Genomic DNA, 19,265 nt, shown 5'->3' with positions numbered 1-19,265 from the left:
AATTAATCGATCAATCCGCTTAAAGAATTGTATTCAAAGATTTGTTTTAAATTTAGAGTAAACAGGGAATTTTTAGAATATTTACTTCCTAATTCTCCGATCTTTCAACTTAAAGTTATAAAGTGCTCATCAAAACGAGTTAATTAATGAGTGAAACTAAAATATCTCTTGTTTGTGACTAGGTCAGTTCACTGAAAGCTCTCAGGTATTTCCTCTTTTACTGTCAACTAAACGGCCAGAAATAACGAAAAAATGAAAATAAAATATCTCCTTTTGTAAGCAGGCTAATCATCGACTTTATACACATGGCAGGCAGGCTGGCAGGTAATTAAATGGCACGACCAACCTTAATAATCCCAGGCCAATTAATTGGCTTCATGCACAAAGCCCAGAGGTAATTCCTCTTTTGCCGTCAAGATGCAAATGTCTGTTCATGTAAACTCAGGTGAGATAAGCTTCAGAGCAAAGTAGTTTGTAGCTGTATGACGATCTATTGATCTCAGCACTGCGAGTGATCCGTGACAGGGCCAGGTGACATAAATTATGTAACAGCTGAAGTAAGGCTGCTTTGGAGGTTGCAACAAATTCGCTAGAAACAGTGAAACAAGTAAGGGAGTCTCGACAAGGGACAAGTGCTCATTACAGGTGATCATCATCATTATTATCATCATTATTATCATCATCATCATCATCATCATCATCAATCAGCAGCAACAGCCCTTAGAGGAACCTCCAAGCTTGCATTTCTTCTCTTTCAGTGGAACAGTTTTCTGTACCAAGTTGTTTGCAACATCGAATTTAGAAGCTGGACCTTTTCCAGCACTTTACCTGACACCCGAAAGACCGATATTCGACATTTAACCGACTTGGGAGCACAGACACCTTGACCCCTGGTTTTATTTTCAAGTTCAAAATATTCATACGAAAAATAAACGCTCAAAGAAACCAAGTTGTTGAGAGGAAACTCTCCGATTGTCTCATTATCAGTTGATAATAGAATGTAGTCTGAACTTTACTCAGATTGCTAGGCAACGTCTAGGTTTCAATGCTTTAGCCTAAGCTTTATAAATATTTTATTTACCATTAAAAGTCATGCAGACTAAGAGCCTATTATCTTTTATTGCTTTGAAAGAAATATTCAGTTCTACATTATAATTACAAAATATATATTTTACTGTATAACAACTTTACCAGTAAGAACAGCATGTCGTTGAAAAGCGACTAAGAAACTAAAAAGTACTATTTCTAAATTCTGATAAACGCAGGATAATTAAGAAGGCATTTGCAGATATATTTGTAAATGTTACATTTTACACATAAAATATTTCTAATCATAATATTTGTAGCAGAATAAATAACATCACAATTTTTTTTATAAAACGCAACCAAAATCTCTCCTTGCAAATCTGAAGTTCATCCACTACCGTTTGAGTACTTAAATCAGTAAAGAAATTTCAAAATAATCTGAACGATGCTGTGTGTCCTACCCCGATGTAAAATATATATTTACAAAGTCAGAGACATACCTCAACAGGACAGTGGTCAAAGTGGTTGTGAAGACCTGGCGACTACCGATCTACACCCCAGTTCGTTTTTCACAGGTATCGAACTTTACTGAGGAAAACACTCGGGAAACTTTCGTTAAAAAGATAGGAAAGCCGGTGATTCTAAGGCCAACACTTAGCAACAGAAGGTGCCCCAAGATATACCGGGTGCTTTGATCGCTTGATAAGAGAAAAATTACGAGCGTGTATCTCTGTTTACTGTTTTCTCAACATGTCATCATGCGACTTTTTCATTTGAAAACTTCCAGTGGTGTGACATACCCTTGTGAAATAAAATACAGTGTCACTAAACAAAACATAGACATAAAAAGTTACATGTCAGTGTGGACAGTCAGTGTCCATACACCAAAACATTAAATAAACTAAAAAAAGAGGGAAAGCCTATAAGGCTAAGAGGCGATTTCATTTAGTAATGTTTGCAATTGGAAAAATCGGGGAAGGATATTAAAAGAGACGAAGAAAGAAGTGTTGCCAACAAGCTTGTAACAGAGGAAATCATGAAGATAGAAAATCAAAGACCGCATCATGAGGTCCAGAGAAGGGACCGCGCAACAACTAGCCTTATCAACATTGTTAAACAAAAACTTGACATGGGCATAGTCGGGAAATCCCCATTAGTAGGAATATGATTTATTACATTTATGCCATTGATAAATAATTACATCAACTATGAATGGCTGCCTTCATCGTAGTTGTGATGTAGACAATGATGTTAGTAAAACAAAGGTCAGGCAGCGCCAGACTGCCAACTATAACCGGGTACCTCCCACAGCCACCCAGTGATATACGATTTACTTCTTATCTAAAGTGCACGGCGCATGCACAGAGCTGGATATTGCCGTCTGCAGATTGGCAAATCGTAAAGACACGTGACACACGACCGTTTGATTCGACCGGCCATTTGTTTGCCAAACCCAGTAACGAGCAGGTGAACTCCCAGCGGAAATAAATCTCCTTCTAAAGAACCTTTGTCCATTGCATAAACTGTTCTAGAATGTTGCAGAAAACTGTCCAGTGATTTTGGATTCTGTTTGGACGGTGAAGAGCTGACAGTAAAAGAAGATTAAGACAGAATCTGGTCCACAGGAGCTTATAGTGACTAGCCAGTCTGACTTGTCTACAGTTCTTTGTCTACCCGATATTTGAGTGATAAAGGTGAGTCTACAAAAATTTATCCGAGTAAGCATCCTACTACTTTTGTCTTTGTGTTCGTTCCTCCACTTTCCTGAAATGGAAATGTGGCAGTAATTTAACTTCGACTTTGTTTCTCTTTTCCCTAAGGCTTAAAATAAGATCAAATACAAAAGCAGGCTGACACACGGAAAGAAAGAAAGACTGATTAGTTATCTTTTGTGTAAAATTGTTGTAACGCCAACCAAACTGAAAATTCTGATATAAAAACAGAACTGAATGCGACATTAAGATACAGATGATCATCATACATTAACGACCCACCTAGAAAAAAGGCCGATAACACCACACAATTGTTTTATTCACCGAAATCTTTGTTTCGTCAGGAACAGTTGCACAAGAACGAGAAACATAACACTTAGTCCCATGTTGTACACAGGTCACGAGCTTTTTTTTTAAAACAGTTAGCCCTTTGTGATCGAAAAATGACAGATATAGAAACGTTGACAATATATTTTTTTTTTTGCTTGGATAGTTTCTGATATTTTGATATTGTATATGCTCCTAGATGGCTGTTCTCTATATTCTCTCTCTCTATATATATATATGACAGATGTATATTACTGTTTACACGTACAGCTCTCACTATTTCAGGCAGTCGTAGTGTAAAGGTTCAACCAGCAGTCTAGATGTTTAAACGATTTTCAAAGACGTTCAAAGAAACAAAATTAGTTTTTTTTCGGCGGATGACTTTTTACGGCGAGAAACTTTGGAAGAATTGGACTTTAACCTCTTTTTGGTTGACAATGACACAGGTTTGGAGGACTTTGGCACTGACAACCGTTTAGTATACAGTCTATGTCAGTGTAGTGACAGGGGCCACCCCATGGGATGTGAAGTGCAGGTGGACTATGATCCTTCTCCTGTCTGTTCCATGGGTGAACTCAAACCCACATTTTCACCTCGAACTGTCTACCTATCTTTTTTTATATGAGCAGCTGCTCAGACATTCTTTGTGGGCAGATTTGTTTGTTTTGTGCTTGTGTTTGTTGACTGTTCCCTAGCAGTTTGTTTACCGACTTGTTTCGGTTTGTCAGTAGAAGTGCTTTGTGAATTTTGTCCGCCTTTCATCGTGTCATCACCTTTCTTTTGTCAAGTGCACATTAAACCATCTATTATGCAAGGGAATGCGCTATATAAATTCCTTCCATCAACATCATCATCATCGTCATCGTCGTCGTCGTCGTCGTCATCATCATCCGAGAAAGTGTAAACCGAAGCCTGGTTTTTTTTTTCCTGTTCTCTGAATTCTACAGGTTTAGCTGAGCGTTCATTCTTTTGCATTCTTTCCACAGCAACTAGAGAGAAATTAATAACCCTGATAATTTTCTGTGGGATACTTAGAAACAAAAAGTCTACAATCACAAAATGCTATTCAACTATCACTGGCGTCAGGGTTACAACCACATACAGACATATCAAAGAAGCAGAGTTATCCCCCACTCCAGCCAAAACAAACTCACCTGAACTGATTGACTCAGGTGTAAGAATACCAATAGATACCTGGGCTTTGATCACTCTTGACCTCCACTATTTATTAGCTTTATCCTCAACCACGAATCTCGGAGATGTCAGGTGTGGTTGCTGTGTTGCCGCGCGCATGGGCCGGTCTGTTGTCTGGCTGCATGTCGGTATTTTACGCCGGATCAGCAGCTAGTAAAAATGTTGCCAAGTTGAGAGAAAAGTCACTTGAACGGTAATTAAAATCCACAGTTTTAAGTTGTTGACAGGGTAACTAGGGTGTGGCTTGTGACCGGGAGCAAAGTTTTAGCGGGTAGGCAGACCTCGGGTAGAACGGGTGGTTAATTATTGGTTCAGATGTCTGGGTTAAGCATTGTTCAGTGTTATATACAATGCTAGAAGTGGTGCTTGTCTGTGTCTAGCGAGGTCACAGATTGTATTGTCATAGGATTGGTTTGTGTAGAGAAATCTTCAGGTGAGGCTTTGTTATTTCTCAGAAATTAGCAAAGGTTGTTTGAAAAATACATTGCCCTGTTGCTCGTTCGACCTCTGTCTCTTTGATGAAATAGGTTAATAAGTCTCTCTCTCTCTCACACACACACACAGTTTCATAGTGTAGCCATGACGACGGCACAGACGTACTTTGCCCTCCAGGTTACTCGAAGGGAGGTCCCTTATCTACCTCGCGAGTCTCTCTCTCTCTCTCTGTCTCACCCATAAACACACCCCCTGAGGCTGGAATGTTCAAGAAGTGTAAAAACCAATTACCACCTTCTTCTCTCTTTCTTTACTTCCACAATAGGCCCATTTTCTTTTATTTTCATTATTCACCAGCAGAGCTTCGAAATCTTTTGGCGAAGAATGAGTATTGTAGACGAAATTGGTTTAGTTTTCTCAGCAACAGTGATTTATTTAACATCTCGTATATTGAAGACATGATTGCAGCTGAGAAATATCTCTACCGTATACTCCACAGGTAACTTCGTTTTGATTGTACCAGGTATACACTAGAGGTTATTGAAATAAATGTTAAGGAAAAGCGCAGATGCCAGTCCAGTCCCAAAAATACGTGCATTTTCCCACCCGTATAACACGTCGTACATTGCTAGATGGTGAGCAATGTGTCGAGGCATGCTGCACAACCAAGAGACTTGTTTTTCACCTTGAGTATATACTCTAGAAAATCCTTAGACTACTCAGGTTGTTTTACAGTCTGTTCATCGTTACAACAATACTTCAACACAACCCCAGTGTCGTAACGACTGTTATTCGTAAAGGTATCAAGTTTCAAAAAGTCCTCTTTCACACACACACACATGTTATGAATTATGTTTGACAGGTGCCTGTTCTCATGAGTAAATTTTTTTCATCTCAAAGGAAAAAAAATAATCAGAATAGTACGCAGAGTAAATTTTGTTGTACATAGACTATGGAAACTTGAAAGAAGTTGAAATTATAGAGAGAAACATCAGTAAGTATTCTTTGGTCTCTGTGTCATGCTTTGATGGACCGGTGTATATATATAGAAGTCCAGCAGCTTGTAAACGTGACTAGGTGTAAGTTCTCTTCCCCATACCTGTTCCGCTGCTTGAATCCTGTGAACGGACTATGAACGGACTATGAACGGACTAGGAACATTCTGGCAAAGCAAGAAAGAGGGGCGAGTATTAAGGACAAATGTTGACAACCAGTGGAGACCGATTAGTTTAGTTTTTCACCGCAGGAGAATTCTTTTGTGTAAGGTTGATGATGATGGTAATCAGCTCTTGAAGATGGCGGTAACCAGCTCTGTACAATCCAAAATTAAAAAAACTTCAAAAGTGCAGGAGCCCAATGAAAGCTCACACCTGACCTTTTATTGCCTGTCGTCCACGTAGCACGTGCCGGTGACACCAGGCTATTGGCGATGGTCTGGCCATGAAAGCCAATGGATCCGATCCCAATCTCCGCTTGTTTTTATCGCAAGTCCGCGGTGGCCCAAAGCAGACAGGATATGATCAATGGCATCCAAACGGTTTCCTCAGATGGTGGTCGCAAATCAAATCAGACCACGTGACATTCCGTTAAAATGAAGAATGACATTGAGGAGTCTACAAATCTGTCTTATGTCTTATGTCGGCATTTACCTCAGAATTTGCTAATACTTTTTGATATGGAGGACGGAAATAGCGAGGTGGATGGTTCAATAGTATAAATTTTCTAAACACTCGTACCAAGAGTGCGGAAGACAGAAGTTATTGCCTTACTCATAAGGGTCAATCTTGGGTTAATGTGATTTGAAATGTCGGTATCAAATGTTTTATTGTGATGGCCGAGAGGCGTGCCTCCTGTTTATGACCAGCTGTGTTCGTCCCTAATGGAGGGATCGATTCTTTTCACATCTTCTGAAGGTTCTGCATGTGTGAGTTCTACCTCCACCTGTTATTGTCCTCCTGGCTTCGAGAGTGGTGCTACCTTGGAAATAAAACAAAAGCCGTTTAGGTACCTGCTTTAATCGGACTTTAGTCTTTGCACCATTGACTATAACCACTGTGAAAGGGTTCAACCAGTTCATTTGATTATGAGTTGCTATGTAACCGGGACACAACAAGTTTCACGCCGCTCGTCCTGTCTGTGGGAACTATTTCCTTGGTCCGAGAGAATTGGACCGGGGTGGCCAATGTCTGAGAATAACTACAGAAGTACAGCGACTGTCCACCCTGTTGTCACTGTTTAAAGAGGAATTTTCTTCGGACACTTTGTAGGTAAGTAATGGTTTGACAGTGTGTAACATACAGACATGGTATACGACCCAACATTATATTATTACCTATAAGGTCATCCATGAGACAAAGGTCAATCAATCCTGAGTAAACTAAGGAAAACATGAAAGTGGCTCGGCATGTCCTAGAGGGAGTTCAGGTCGCGGTCACCACACTGGTGGCTGTCCCAGGAGGATCTGCTCGCCACAGTCACACACAACAAACTGCTGTAGCCAGGCCATGTCCTCTGTCCCCACATCACAAATATAGTCTTGCAGCGATCAAATGAATAATATAAAGACCTATCTCTTCATTAAACAGAAATTGAGAATTAAAAAAAAGAAATCTGCGCATTTCACACATTTTAAAGATTGTGTTTATTTATTATTGTTATTACATCTCTTATAATGAAGCTTACTTCATAAGCTAGTAGTCAGATATTGAATTTTAAAAAGTCACATGTACAGTTACTATATGTTTTTTTAACTAATTTTCTTCAACGCATTTTATAAAGTTGCTGCAGGTGATTATCATTACATTACATAATTCTTTTTAAATATTTTTTCTGTCATAAAATATGCATTAGCTCTAATCGCTATATTTAAAAAAAAATAAATGAACAGTTTAGGTAATGTAGCTAATTTCCACCCAAAGTTTAGGTGGCAGAAGTTTTGAGACGAACTTTTAAGTTGGAAGAAAGTTATTCTGGTCTAATCAGAATTGATTAAAGCAGATTGGGGGTAGGTTGACAGTGAAAACTCCTGGCGCCATGCTGACATGCTTATCAACCTCTCTGGATTCTCTGATTTGTTTTAACTGTTCAACCATAGACTGTAGCTTGACGACGAACTGAGCGACAGAAGTGAAAGGACGAACTACATTTCAGTCAATGGCATTGAACCACACAAAGTATTTGACATTTTATCAGTGGTATTTGTGTCTTTATCGGTTGGTCTGGGTGTAAACAAAGCCTGGAGTAGTGTCGTTAGCAGTCACTTATTCTTTCTGCTTCTTTTTGTAATCCGTCAGACTCGTTACTGACTTATTGTTACTACTACACAAAGTCACCTTGCATTGAACCCGTTAATTTTTATTGTGAACCATGTTTTTTTCAATTCATTATCTACTAACCACCTACGTCGCTGCATGTTCTGTACACTAGATTCTCGATCTATCGTCTAGCGGTGTCGTGTGGTGATGAGATGTGTTGATGTCCTCCATATTGCTACCTCCGTGTCACTATGTCGCCTTCTTTAGTGCCAGGACTTCAAATTTCAAACTCGGTATAAAAACGAATCTGTCTTTTTACTGGCTGTCGCGTGTCGGCGACTGTTTTGCTGTTTGTGTTTGGCCTCCCGTACTTGGCTGGCCTGTCGTCGGTTGGCACGCGCGTGAATGGGGCGGAGGGGAATCAAGGGACCTTTGACCTCATCCTTGCTTGACCCTACCCGTCTCGCGGGACTGAGCTACAGAGTGCCAGCAGTTACACAGTTAATGTAGCATGCTCAGACGGCAACAACAAGGCGACCACACAGGGTACAGTGAACATCATCGAGAACAAGGCACCCGTCTTCACCGTCTGGGACCTGGAGCAGTTTTGTGAGAGCGGCCTGTTGATGGACAAGTGTATGGACTGCTCTCTCAAAAGGGTTTGCCGTATTATTCTTGTTTCCCTTCTGTCTTTTTTTTTTATCTCGTCTCTCCCACTTCGCCATTTACGCCCGCCATTGTGTTAAGGTCCCCAGTTGTCAGCCCGTCCACCCTGCACCCTCATCGCCCTGCTGTTCCCGGGTGGTTGATTTTTATTTGATTTTTCTTTGAAAAGGTCTCAACAAAGAATGTGAATAAACAGGAAGCTTTTACACACCTGCCTCGTTTTAGTAGTTTACTGGAAATAATTGTCTGCCAGCAGTCCAGTCATACAAGTTTGTGGTCTCGGTGAAGGGAAAAACTTCGGAAGCGTGATGTCAGCGACCGTGACAGTTCACACTAAGCGAAGCCTCCTTTTCACTCTTTGCCAGCTGTGAAACTCGTTCTGGGGCTGCTTACATCTTTTAAACACTATGAAGGGCGGCATAAAGTTAATTGCCACAGGCAAAATACCTCAAGACCTAAAACTGATGACCGGTAAAGGTAAAATAAACGAGGGCCCATGTCACAGGCAAGTGACAAGATGAATGTTCTACAAGGGTTAGGAACAGGGAGGGGTTGGCTGCCCCTGCTTGCTGATAGATAGGGATTGTCGCCCTTACCCATGTTTGAGCCAGAATGCGTGGAATGGAAGAATGTCAGAAAAGGCATGCAGGTGTGAGTGAAATGTTCGGTAGGGTTTGAGAAAAGTATTGAGTCGAGCTTTCCCTCACGAGTTGTCAACGAAGACAGGCGAATGTAAATTGAGAAAAAAGAGAGTGCGGAATCCGTACAATTCCTTGCCTAGACAACGTGTGTAAAGTGATGTTTTAATATCTTTGTCTAACTCCATGTGATGTAATAATATCTGGCTGTTGAGATATTACTTAGCCCCATACGAATATTTAAAAGAATATAAGCGTTTTAGGAATTACCGGCGAGGAAGAAGTGGAGGAGGAAAGAGGAATTATCGATAAGGAGAGATTGCGAAAGCAGCCGCCAGGTGATACGGGTGATACGGGTACATGTGTGAGTACCGACAAGGGAATCGGTGCTTGGAGTTCCTTGCCAAGGAAAGGAACTAATGTCGAGGGACGAGTAAGGAGGACCCGCTGAAACGGATCTCTAACGACCGGAGGGCCTGGGAGCCTGGTATCGTCTACAAGCATGTGTCTGTAGTGCAGTGGTGACAAAGTTCTTAATTTGACACGTAGTGCGTTCAAAACTAGGGTATATATATATTTTGGTGTTGAACTTAGCCTTCCTGTGGAGCAAGGAGGGTGCGAACCTGCGAGCAGGGGCCCACGTGACCAACGGGCTGCTCTGCGATTAACGAAATGTGTTTTTATTTCCACGTCCGTGTCAGCTGTAAGCAAATTCAGGCCACATATCCGTGGGAACACCATCAAGATTAGTTTATAAATAGAGGAATTTTACTACTATGTTTGCGTACATCGTGCAGTTTAAGATGTATACTGAGAACAAGTATATGGTTGTCGAGATCTTCGAAGAAAATGGCTAAATGCCCAAGCCGATCGTCCAGAACCTCTTTTCATTTCACCTTTGACAATTTTTTTAATCTTTTGACTTGCTCAGAACATTTTTCTCTGAGGCTTCAAAGCTCATAGAAGAATCAAAACTGAACTGTGTGCAGAGTCACATGTCACCCAGCTCGCCAAAGAAAATTATGGTAATCTTGATTTTAATCGTGACAAAGAGTAACATCTACTACTTATGCAGTGGAATTTCAGTAATAATGTCGCCTAGGCAACTAACTGCGATCATGGCTTTCCACTTGCACGAGTTCGAGGCTGGTCGAGAGCACGACACCATTGAATCCATTGAACTTCCAGATGTGATGAGACTCTACAATGGGTGGAGTTGATAGAGAAGAGCAAAACATCATCATTCAGAAAGGTAAGGTGGATATTATTTTGCCCATGCCTTGGAAACACCTTACCTCCACACGCCGTGTAGTGCAGGTGGACCTACTGTCCACATCCCACTGTCAGCCTCCCACTGCAGCTGCTCGACCAACCGTTACCGAGTGCATCATCAGGGTTCGATGGCATCGCTCAGTTAGTATTTCGCACAAAACAAAGTAATATACGCTGTGAGTAATAACAGCACAGACTGCACGCCTACAATGCAAATTTGATCTTCACAATCAGTGCTTCAGTGCCTATCATTGCACTCAGTAATGTGTGACAGACCGCATTAAATGAACTGGTCCAGTAACCTGTCGACCCCTACACAAACATTCACGTGCATCTGGAATATTTAAGTGCGTGCGTGAACTCTTTCCACTGCTATCAATAAAATATTATGTTTGTGGCACCAGATGTTTGTAAATTGTTGTTTCCTTGCTAAACTCTTGACGTTGACCGTGTATGGGATCCACCTGACCTGTCTCTCTCGATCCCAAGCACACTTCAAGTGTGGGTGGTGGGAACAAGTACCCGTCCATCTCGCTCCCATCCATGTTTCAAGGGTTCGTCAACAGAAAAAGTAGCAAGAAAGGTAAAAACTCGATTTCAATGTTAATTTTTATTTTAGACGGTGTGTTTGCAATACCTGTCATAGGTAGATAAGACAGCCAGCAGGCAGACCCACCATGTGCGGACTGTCAGAGGACGAGCACGTCACCAATAATTATCGCTGTCCTCTGACCTCTCGTCACACAGATCATTGGATATTAAATGTCGGTAAAGGTTGTGGTACCTTTCTTCCTCACAGACTTTAGACTTTGACGCCTCCATGACTGAAGACATGCAGACATTTACATTTTATACTCGCACAAGCAATAACTACGTAAGTAAACAAGTAAACAAAGGCCAAGAATGTTTTTACCGAACAGTGGGTTAGATAAAAAAAAAAAACCAACTCTAAAACAGTCCTGACTTGATGTGTACATAAAATATATTAAATATAGTACTGGACACAGATCACAGAGCCAGATATTGCAGTTTGACAAAAACTATGTCTATACGGAGGTAAACAATGGCGGCAGCAAAGACCAAGGCTGTAGTAAACCTTGTTTACTGATGTGTATACAAACACCGCTGACATGTTACCGGCTAAACTTTGCCCCTTGACATCAGGAAATCATATGTTGTGTGTTAACAGACATTCATACATCTACAGATAATTGTTTATTTAATATACTTAAACCATTTAGCAACACGTATTCTGAAAAAAATAACATGTTTGTGCTACGTGTATTTACTTACCTGACGTTCATTCTAACAAAAGTTTCTCCAGAATAAAAATATTGGAGTCAGCTTTCAACTTGAAGGCTGTGGCCAGGCTGGTGGTTATTGTTGAACGGTTATTAAAAGCCCGAAACAAGAATGTGAAAGAAGCATTAAAATTTTATTGGATGTTTTCTTCTCATAGATCTTTCTGTTCATAGCACACAGTGTATATATATATATGTGTGTAGCGAGAGAATTTTAAAGCGCGTGCCTCCAGCAACATTCCTTGACTGTGATTCTTGTTTTCTGAACAGACAGGTCTTCAGCGAAGGCGTCATTGAAATTTTACCACCGTCCAGTCTTATTTCTTCAGCATCATGAATCTTCTCAAAGCTTTCATCGCCTGGACGGTGTCGTCGTACGCCTGTCACCACACTGCCAAGGTCTTCCTCACGGAGGTCAGTGCGCTGACTCTTGTCCTCACTCCCGTGCGTGCGGCTGCAGTCCTGTCGTTGGTGCAGTTACTGTGTTGCTGTCTCGTCACCAAAGTGTCGCAGGACAAGTCGGTCATCGTGGACGATGCACAGAAAACGAAAAAGACGACAAAAGATGACAAGGCTTGTTATTACGTTGCTATGACGATGCACGTGCTGTCGACGTTTCTGACCAACTGGAGTCTGGCCAGAATGGAAGCGGCCTCCACGTTGGCCATCAAGCTGACGGAGCCCATGGTATCCGCGATAGTGCAGTGGGTATGGTTACGTGAGGGTCTCAACTGTCACGTGTGTGTCAGCCTCCCGCTGGTGGTTGGCGGCGCGTTGGTGTTCGTCTCCGATGACGTCACGCTTGTTCAGCAGGCGCTGACCTCTGGCGTGATGCTGGCCATGGCATCTAACGTACTACTGGCTGTCCGCAACGTGGCTATCAAGGGACTGCACTCTCGTAAGCTAAACGTTAGCCTGAGGTGGATGGGTTGGAATCGCATTAGTATGACGGCCGGAGTGTCTTTCGTTATCATGGCGTCATCATCTACACTGGCCATCCGTCGCGTGCTGTCGCCTGGCACCGATCTGGCCGTGACGTCACTGCTGCTGTCGGGTGCGTTTCATGTGACGTACTCGATGATCAGCACGAGCGTCATCCTGCGAGCTCTGGACGTGGTCAGTCACGCCATGGCCAACGTCATCAAGCGCATGTTAGTGGTGGCGCTGCTGTACGTCAGCGGGTCACGCAGTGCATCAGGCGTCAACGCTGCGGGCCTGGCGGTGGCGAGTGTGGGACTCGCTGTGTACGTCAGAGGGAAAGCTGCAGTCAAAGCAGAGAGCTGGCGATGCTGCCCTGTTGGTACTAATATCAAAGGTAACAGATATGTACATACACCGCTACATACTTTGACTAAAGATAAAGAAATGAGTTCATTCAATTGTGAAAAAGCATTGACACGAAAAAGTAAAAAAAAATTAAATACCTGACAGGGATTGTATTTAGGAAGCACATGTACCCAACCTATTAGCATACTTAGTCTGGGCAAGTCAGCTAACCACAGACAGTGGCTAACAACGTGTATTTATGTACTAGGGGTCGAAGTTCAGACAGGGCCTATGGTGGGGTGCACTATTTGTCTCTCACCTAGGGCGCAGCTCAGCCTGGCGGAGATCCTGAGTACACATCGTTTTACTGTTAATATATCTGAGGGACACTTTTGACAATTCTTTCTCATGTGCAATAAATGTGGCGGTTGCTGTACCTAATTTAGCAGGACCGCGCATAAATGTTTCAAGAACCAGCAAATTTAATATTTTATACATAAAGTAAATTAAACTTAATTATACATCAGACAGTAAATGAATTCGTAAAAAGAAAACTAATTGTTGAAATTAGTATGTTGTTTTTTTTTCTGTTAGTCATTTCCGCCTTAAGTCAAAATGAACTGATATGTTTATTATTTTATACTTGCTTGACGAACATTATTTTGCTTTGGTGAATATATTTGACTTGTGGCTTATTGTAACTACTTTTTCAGGATTTTTTTTTTGTTGTTTCGTTTTATTTTATTTTTTTATTTTTTTTTTTTAGTGGTAGGATTCCGGTCCTTGACCGAAAAAGGTATACGTAATCTTTTCTTTGGAAATTAGGAGTATGTTACTCAGTAACATCACTTACTCATCTACTCAAAAATTGTGATTTATTTTGTCAGGAAAGTTTAATTTGCTAGTTCCGGACCAGCTTTGGAGTGCCTGTTGATGACCGTACGTGCTTGTCATAGTACTAATGTTAAAAGAGATCATTTAAATCAAAAAGAAAACTTTCTGTCACAGTGACAGTGACTTAGGTGCAAAAAAATAAGACTGTCACGTATGTCCAATGAACATCCTCATCACTGTAGATGAACTCTGTTTCACAGGTCACGTGTACCGAAAACTGACGGCGAGTAATGGAAGATGTCAGGTGTTGGCTGCAGCCCTCATCAGTGCGGCATTATGCTTGTCTCTCACATCTATAAACACATTGCGACCTCTGCACCTTACCTTGGGTTACCTGGGGGCAGACGACGACCAGCAGTCACTTCCGCTGACACCTGAGACACAGTCAGCTCCCTTTGGTCTCAACTGGCCAGGTCCACCACACAACGCCACACTCTTGTCACAGTGGGCCGACTTCCTGTCTCTGGACTACACCCAGCATCCCTTCGACACGGACCGCCTGGCGCCTCATCTCACCACCAACGAGGAGGTCATCTGGGAGATACAGCGGTTGCACATGCAGGTGATGACGTCATTGCTGGGGGGACGACGTCACGTCATGCTACTGGACTTTTCTACGTCAGAGAACAAAGGGGATCCCGCCATTACCGTGGGAGAGGTGGCGCTGCTGCGGAGACTCAACGTCACAGTGGTGTTCTACTGCTCCATCTTCATGTGCAGTGATGCTAAGCTTAAAGAAGCACACAAAATTAGCAGGAACTTCGCCCCATCCTCCCTCATGATCCTTCTCCACGGAGGTGGCAACCTTGTGGGGTACCCGGAGTCGGACATCTTGCGGAAAAAGATCTTGAATCTTTTCCCGGACTTCCAAAGCGTGTTGCTCTCTCAGAGCATATGGATTCGCAAGGATCACGAGAAGCATCTGAACATGTGTAGGGAGCTCTACTCCCACAGGGAGAACCTGACCATCTTCTTGCGGGACAGACAGTCGCTGGGTCTGGCGCAGGAACATTTTCCAGGGACGAAACTCATGCTGATGCCCGACATGGCGTTTGGCCTGGGCCGTGTCCCGCGCACAATGCCGCCTACTGTCGACATCGTGTGGATTAAGAGAGCAGATGATGAGTCTTCCAGGTATAAAGTACCCGAGATGCCTACTAACCTCAGCGTGCAAGTAGAAGACTGGTGGAAATGGACGACAAACAAGGGGAGAACACCCATGGAGTCTTCGTTTCTGATAGCCTTTAACGGGTTGTCGTTCTTACAGCGTGGGCGCGTGGTGATCACTGACCGACTACACGGCCACATCCTGTCCGTGCTGCTGGGAATCCCTCACGTGCTCATCGACAACCCTCCCTACTTCAAACTCTCCTCCTTCCGTCGCACGTGGACGGCGGGGTTATCCAACACGGTGCTGGTCACCACAGGGAAGGAGGCTCTGGAACAGGCACAACAACTTTTACAGAGATACGAGAGTTCCCTCCCTTCAATCATGACTTATTGGAAAGCAAATTATTAACATACGCGTCTATTTAGTTTTACCTTTTGGACTTTGTAATTTAATCACATCAACCACTTAAAAGAATTATGATCACAATTATTTTTGTTTTGAAACAAAAAAAAAATTCGCTACAATCGCTAATATTTTTGCATCAGTGGAAATTTCATCAGACATGTGCTGTCACTGTCTGATGACTTAACAAACAAATTAATCAAGTATGAAATGGGCAGATTAATCGAGGGACAACTATCCTTGATCTTACTATATGAGGTGAGTCTGCACAAAAAAAAAAAAAAAAAAAAAAAAAAAAAAAACCTGGACTCGTGTCACATACAATTTATTTCAATTCCAAGCTACATAATTTCCTTAGAGTCCTCCCACTTCAAGTCTAATGCACTTGTCCATGTTTCTCCGCTGTGCTTCACTGTTGAAAAGATTTTTCTGAGGTTCTTTCTACACGACAATGCACCTGGTCCCACTGCCGAGCATGCCACAGGTCCTGGTGTAGAAAATCGCAGTACACGAACAATATCTCTATTCATCTGACTTTTCTCTGTGACTATTTTTGATTTTTCTAAAGTTCAATGGGGTCATCGAAGGACACGTTTTGAATGCGTGAAAGTCATGATGGAGGTGAACCCTCTTGACGGAGCTGATCCTAGTAGAATTCTGTCAGCAGTGCATAGAAGCATTTGCACTGATGGACATTGTAATCGAGTGTTTACTATGAAAGGAAATCCATGTTTGAAATTTAAATAAATTGTCTTTGACAAGAGTCCCGTTACTTTTCATACAAACCAAGTACGTGTTCTGACATTTTTAAGACCATATTTCTTATTTTCCACGTGTATTGTGTTGATTTTGTGTTCGTAAAGTAACTGATTTTTTTTATTTGCAAGGAACGATCTCAATAAAGGTTTATCAGGAACTACCCGGACTGCCTTCTTGTCATCTCTCTTTAGCTTTTTGTTTTGGCTACGCTTTGTTTGAAAAGCTCTGGTCTTTAGACCCATACTCTGGTTTCGTTCTTACATCAGTCATTTTCATATCAGTCTTTAGCTCCTGGTGTTTTATTCTCAACTGAAGTCTTCACAGTTTTTCCTGTTTCATAAATTGTTTCGTGCACTAGAACTTATGTCGTTTGAAATTTCTGTTTTGTTTACTTGAGCATCACTTGCAGCATTTGAGTGTTTACATTTTTACAGTTGACTTAGAGCTAATGACACATTGTGGATGATGGGGACTGGTGTGTAGATGGGACAATGACAAGAAGTTTCACGCCGCTCGTCCTGTCTGTGGGAACTATTTCCTTTGGTGCGAGAGAATTTCACCGGGGTGGTTAACGTCTGAGAATAAGTATAGGAGTACAGCGACTGTGGATCCTGTCGTCCCTGTTTGAAGAGGAACTGTCGTCGTATGCCTCGTAGGTAAGTAATGTTTTGACAATGTATAGCATACAAAAATGACCAAAAATTTGATTACTTATAAGATCAGCAATGACACAATCATACCTGAGTAAACTGAGGAAAACATGAAAGTGGCTTGGCATGTCCTACAGGGAGTTCAAGTCCAACAAGTTCGTACAAAGCGCGGTCACCACACTGGTGGGGATTCCAGAAGAATGTACTCGCCACAGTCACACAACAAAGTGATCCAGCTCGGCCATGTCCCTCGTCACGACAACATCACAAATACAGTCTTTCAGTGCAAAGTGTGTAGTCTATCTGCTGAGACCAACGCTTAGCCTCTTGCGAAATTCTCGGCGAGCCTAAACAAAGAATGTGACTAAACCGGAAGCTTAGTACTCACCTTTCTCGTTTTAGTAGTTAACTGGAACAATCGTCTTCCAGCCGTCCAGTAATACAAGTTCGTGGTCCAAACTTCTTGAGTTGGGCATCAGGGTAGCTGGTGATCCTACAACCCGCCAGCAAAAGACACTTAACAGGATCACCCAAAACTGGGTACCAAATTTGTTCTGAATGACATAGGCCAACTAATTAATGTATAAACATAAAATTTGGTCAGAATGTGGTTAAGTTTCTGTATTTTTAAGATACTGACATCTTGATGGTTTCTGGAATGAGGAAAGGGCTTAAAAAATTAAATAAATAAAAAATATACCCTCGCGACACTAATAAAACTAGCCTACACTTCAGAACTGGTCTAGACCCAGAGACTGAGCTAAAATACTTTTTCTACATTTGGAGAAGACGTGTAGCTGTAGCATGAACTACTGTCATTATTCTAGTGTATCTGGTTTGTCTGTGATGTAAGACTTTAAAAAGTGTTAACATTTTGTCAAAAATACAGCTTTTGTGCCCTTATATCTTAAAAAGTATTAAACATAGGCATGGGATTTTAGTTCATACCAGAGCCACTCCATCTGGGAGTATATGTGCAAAGTTTCAAGAAAATATGTTAACAAATGTGGAAAATAACTGAAAGACAGTCAGCACTAACATAGGTTTTCGTTAAAGTTTGGCACACAGAAAATGAATATTTTTCTACCCAAAAGCAGTCAGTATCCTCCAGGTTGGTTGGGATGACCGTCTCTCTCAGCTTCTTGCTCATCAGCACCCAGTCTTCTGCGTCTCCTAGCTTGGCGAAGAGCCTTGGAAGCCAATCTTGCCTGTCGCTGTGCATTTTTCAAACGCTCGACATCAGCTTCTTCACAGAACGTGCAACAAAACTGTCCCGGATCATCATCTGTCCATCATCCTCAGAATAGCCATTAGACTAGTGCAGCCGTCATTGAACATGGAAACTGCAATTGCAACAGCTGTTTCAACAGTTTTTAGTCCATGATTCTTTGGTTTTGGCCACAACTTCCATATGCTGCTGTTGAGTGACTCATTTTGGTTTTGTGTGTAGCCACCTAGACACTTTGTTAGAAGCTCTGTTTTGCCAAGGTCTTTCCATACAGGTTTTATATAATTCATGACAGCAGAAGGGAGGTAGTTGTTTTATGAATGTATGGTTTACCATTTCTTTTAGCCTTCAGAAAGGGGCACCAGCTAACATCACAACAGTTGTGAACAGGCTTTTCATCGGAAGAACCCTTGTGAAAGTATACTGCCCAAACTGCTTCTCTTATCTTGACAATGTCATGTTTATGTTCCCTGATAGCATTTCCATAATAACATTGTAATTTATCAATAGCAGCTTCTGTTAGTCTCCCTTTTCCACCAAGTCCTTTTCCATCACTAAGAACTTCTTTGGTACATTTTTTAAGGTTTCTAAGTCTTGTGCCTACTCGCTTTTGGACGTGTCCCACACATTCAAGCTTGTCAATGTTTTTGTTACCATAGGGCATGCTGTCACTCATTTTTTTATAAGTGTTAGTGTCCCCATCACCAACAAACCCTGTGTATCTGAGTTTGTACTGCTCAACTGATCTTTTAAAAATGTCACATGTACAGCTTGCCTCCATCAACCCACTAAAACCTTCATGTGTTAGTGTGCAGTCTGCGGCATGAGCCGCTGCCCATGCACAGTATTTGTCAGAGTTGGGGTCTTGTTTTTTCCAATAATCACATGATTTACAGACTTTTGCTTTTTGATTGTGTGTCAATAACCTTTCCATTTTTCATGCCAATAGTTGTCACAACACCTACCTTGGATGAGAAGCCTACAGTCATCCATGTCCCATCATTTGAAACATGAATGTCTCTGTTTTCATCACCTTCTACTTCTTCTGCCTGTTCATACTCTTGTGCTGTACCTGCTTGCATGCTGATATTTTGTACAGTGGTACATGCTTTATGAATAGTTTTCTGTAT

The 19,265-nt window shown here is 41.8% G+C and overlaps 1 protein-coding gene across 4 annotated transcripts; it reads left to right on the top strand.

Moving 5' to 3' along the window:
• Positions 1–2,533: 2,533 nt before the first annotated feature.
• On the top strand, positions 2,534–16,409 carry LOC112562439. Of its 4 annotated transcripts, none has more exons than XM_025235713.1 (3): positions 2,534–2,720; positions 12,096–13,140; positions 14,186–16,409. In XM_025235713.1, exons 2-3 carry the CDS (start codon positions 12,159–12,161, stop codon positions 15,502–15,504), a joined length of 2,301 nt encoding a protein of 766 aa, XP_025091498.1. In that variant the 5' UTR covers positions 2,534–2,720; positions 12,096–12,158; the 3' UTR covers positions 15,505–16,409. The 4 variants fall into 4 exon arrangements, with proteins under 4 accessions (XP_025091498.1, XP_025091500.1, XP_025091501.1 ...); XM_025235715.1 differs by lacking the exon at positions 2,534–2,720 and adding an exon at positions 6,209–6,961; XM_025235716.1 differs by lacking the exon at positions 2,534–2,720 and adding an exon at positions 8,373–8,607.
• The last annotated feature ends 2,856 nt before the right edge of the window (positions 16,410–19,265 follow it).

Source organism: Pomacea canaliculata, linkage group LG4 (genome assembly GCF_003073045.1).
Source record: "Pomacea canaliculata isolate SZHN2017 linkage group LG4, ASM307304v1, whole genome shotgun sequence".
In the NCBI taxonomy this organism is placed as follows: Eukaryota; Metazoa; Mollusca; class Gastropoda; order Architaenioglossa; family Ampullariidae; genus Pomacea; species Pomacea canaliculata.
Note: the sequence above shows the minus strand (reverse complement) of the source record. Positions and strands in the feature narration are given on the sequence as shown.

Coding starts and splice junctions, on each gene's coding strand:
- LOC112562439 (XM_025235713.1), top strand. CDS start 12,159: ATGAATCTTCTCAAAGCTTTCATCGCCTGGACGGTGTCGTCGTACGCC. Junction 13,141..14,185: donor TGTTGGTACTAATATCAAAG/GTAACAGATATG, acceptor TCTGTTTCACAG/GTCACGTGTACCGAAAACTG.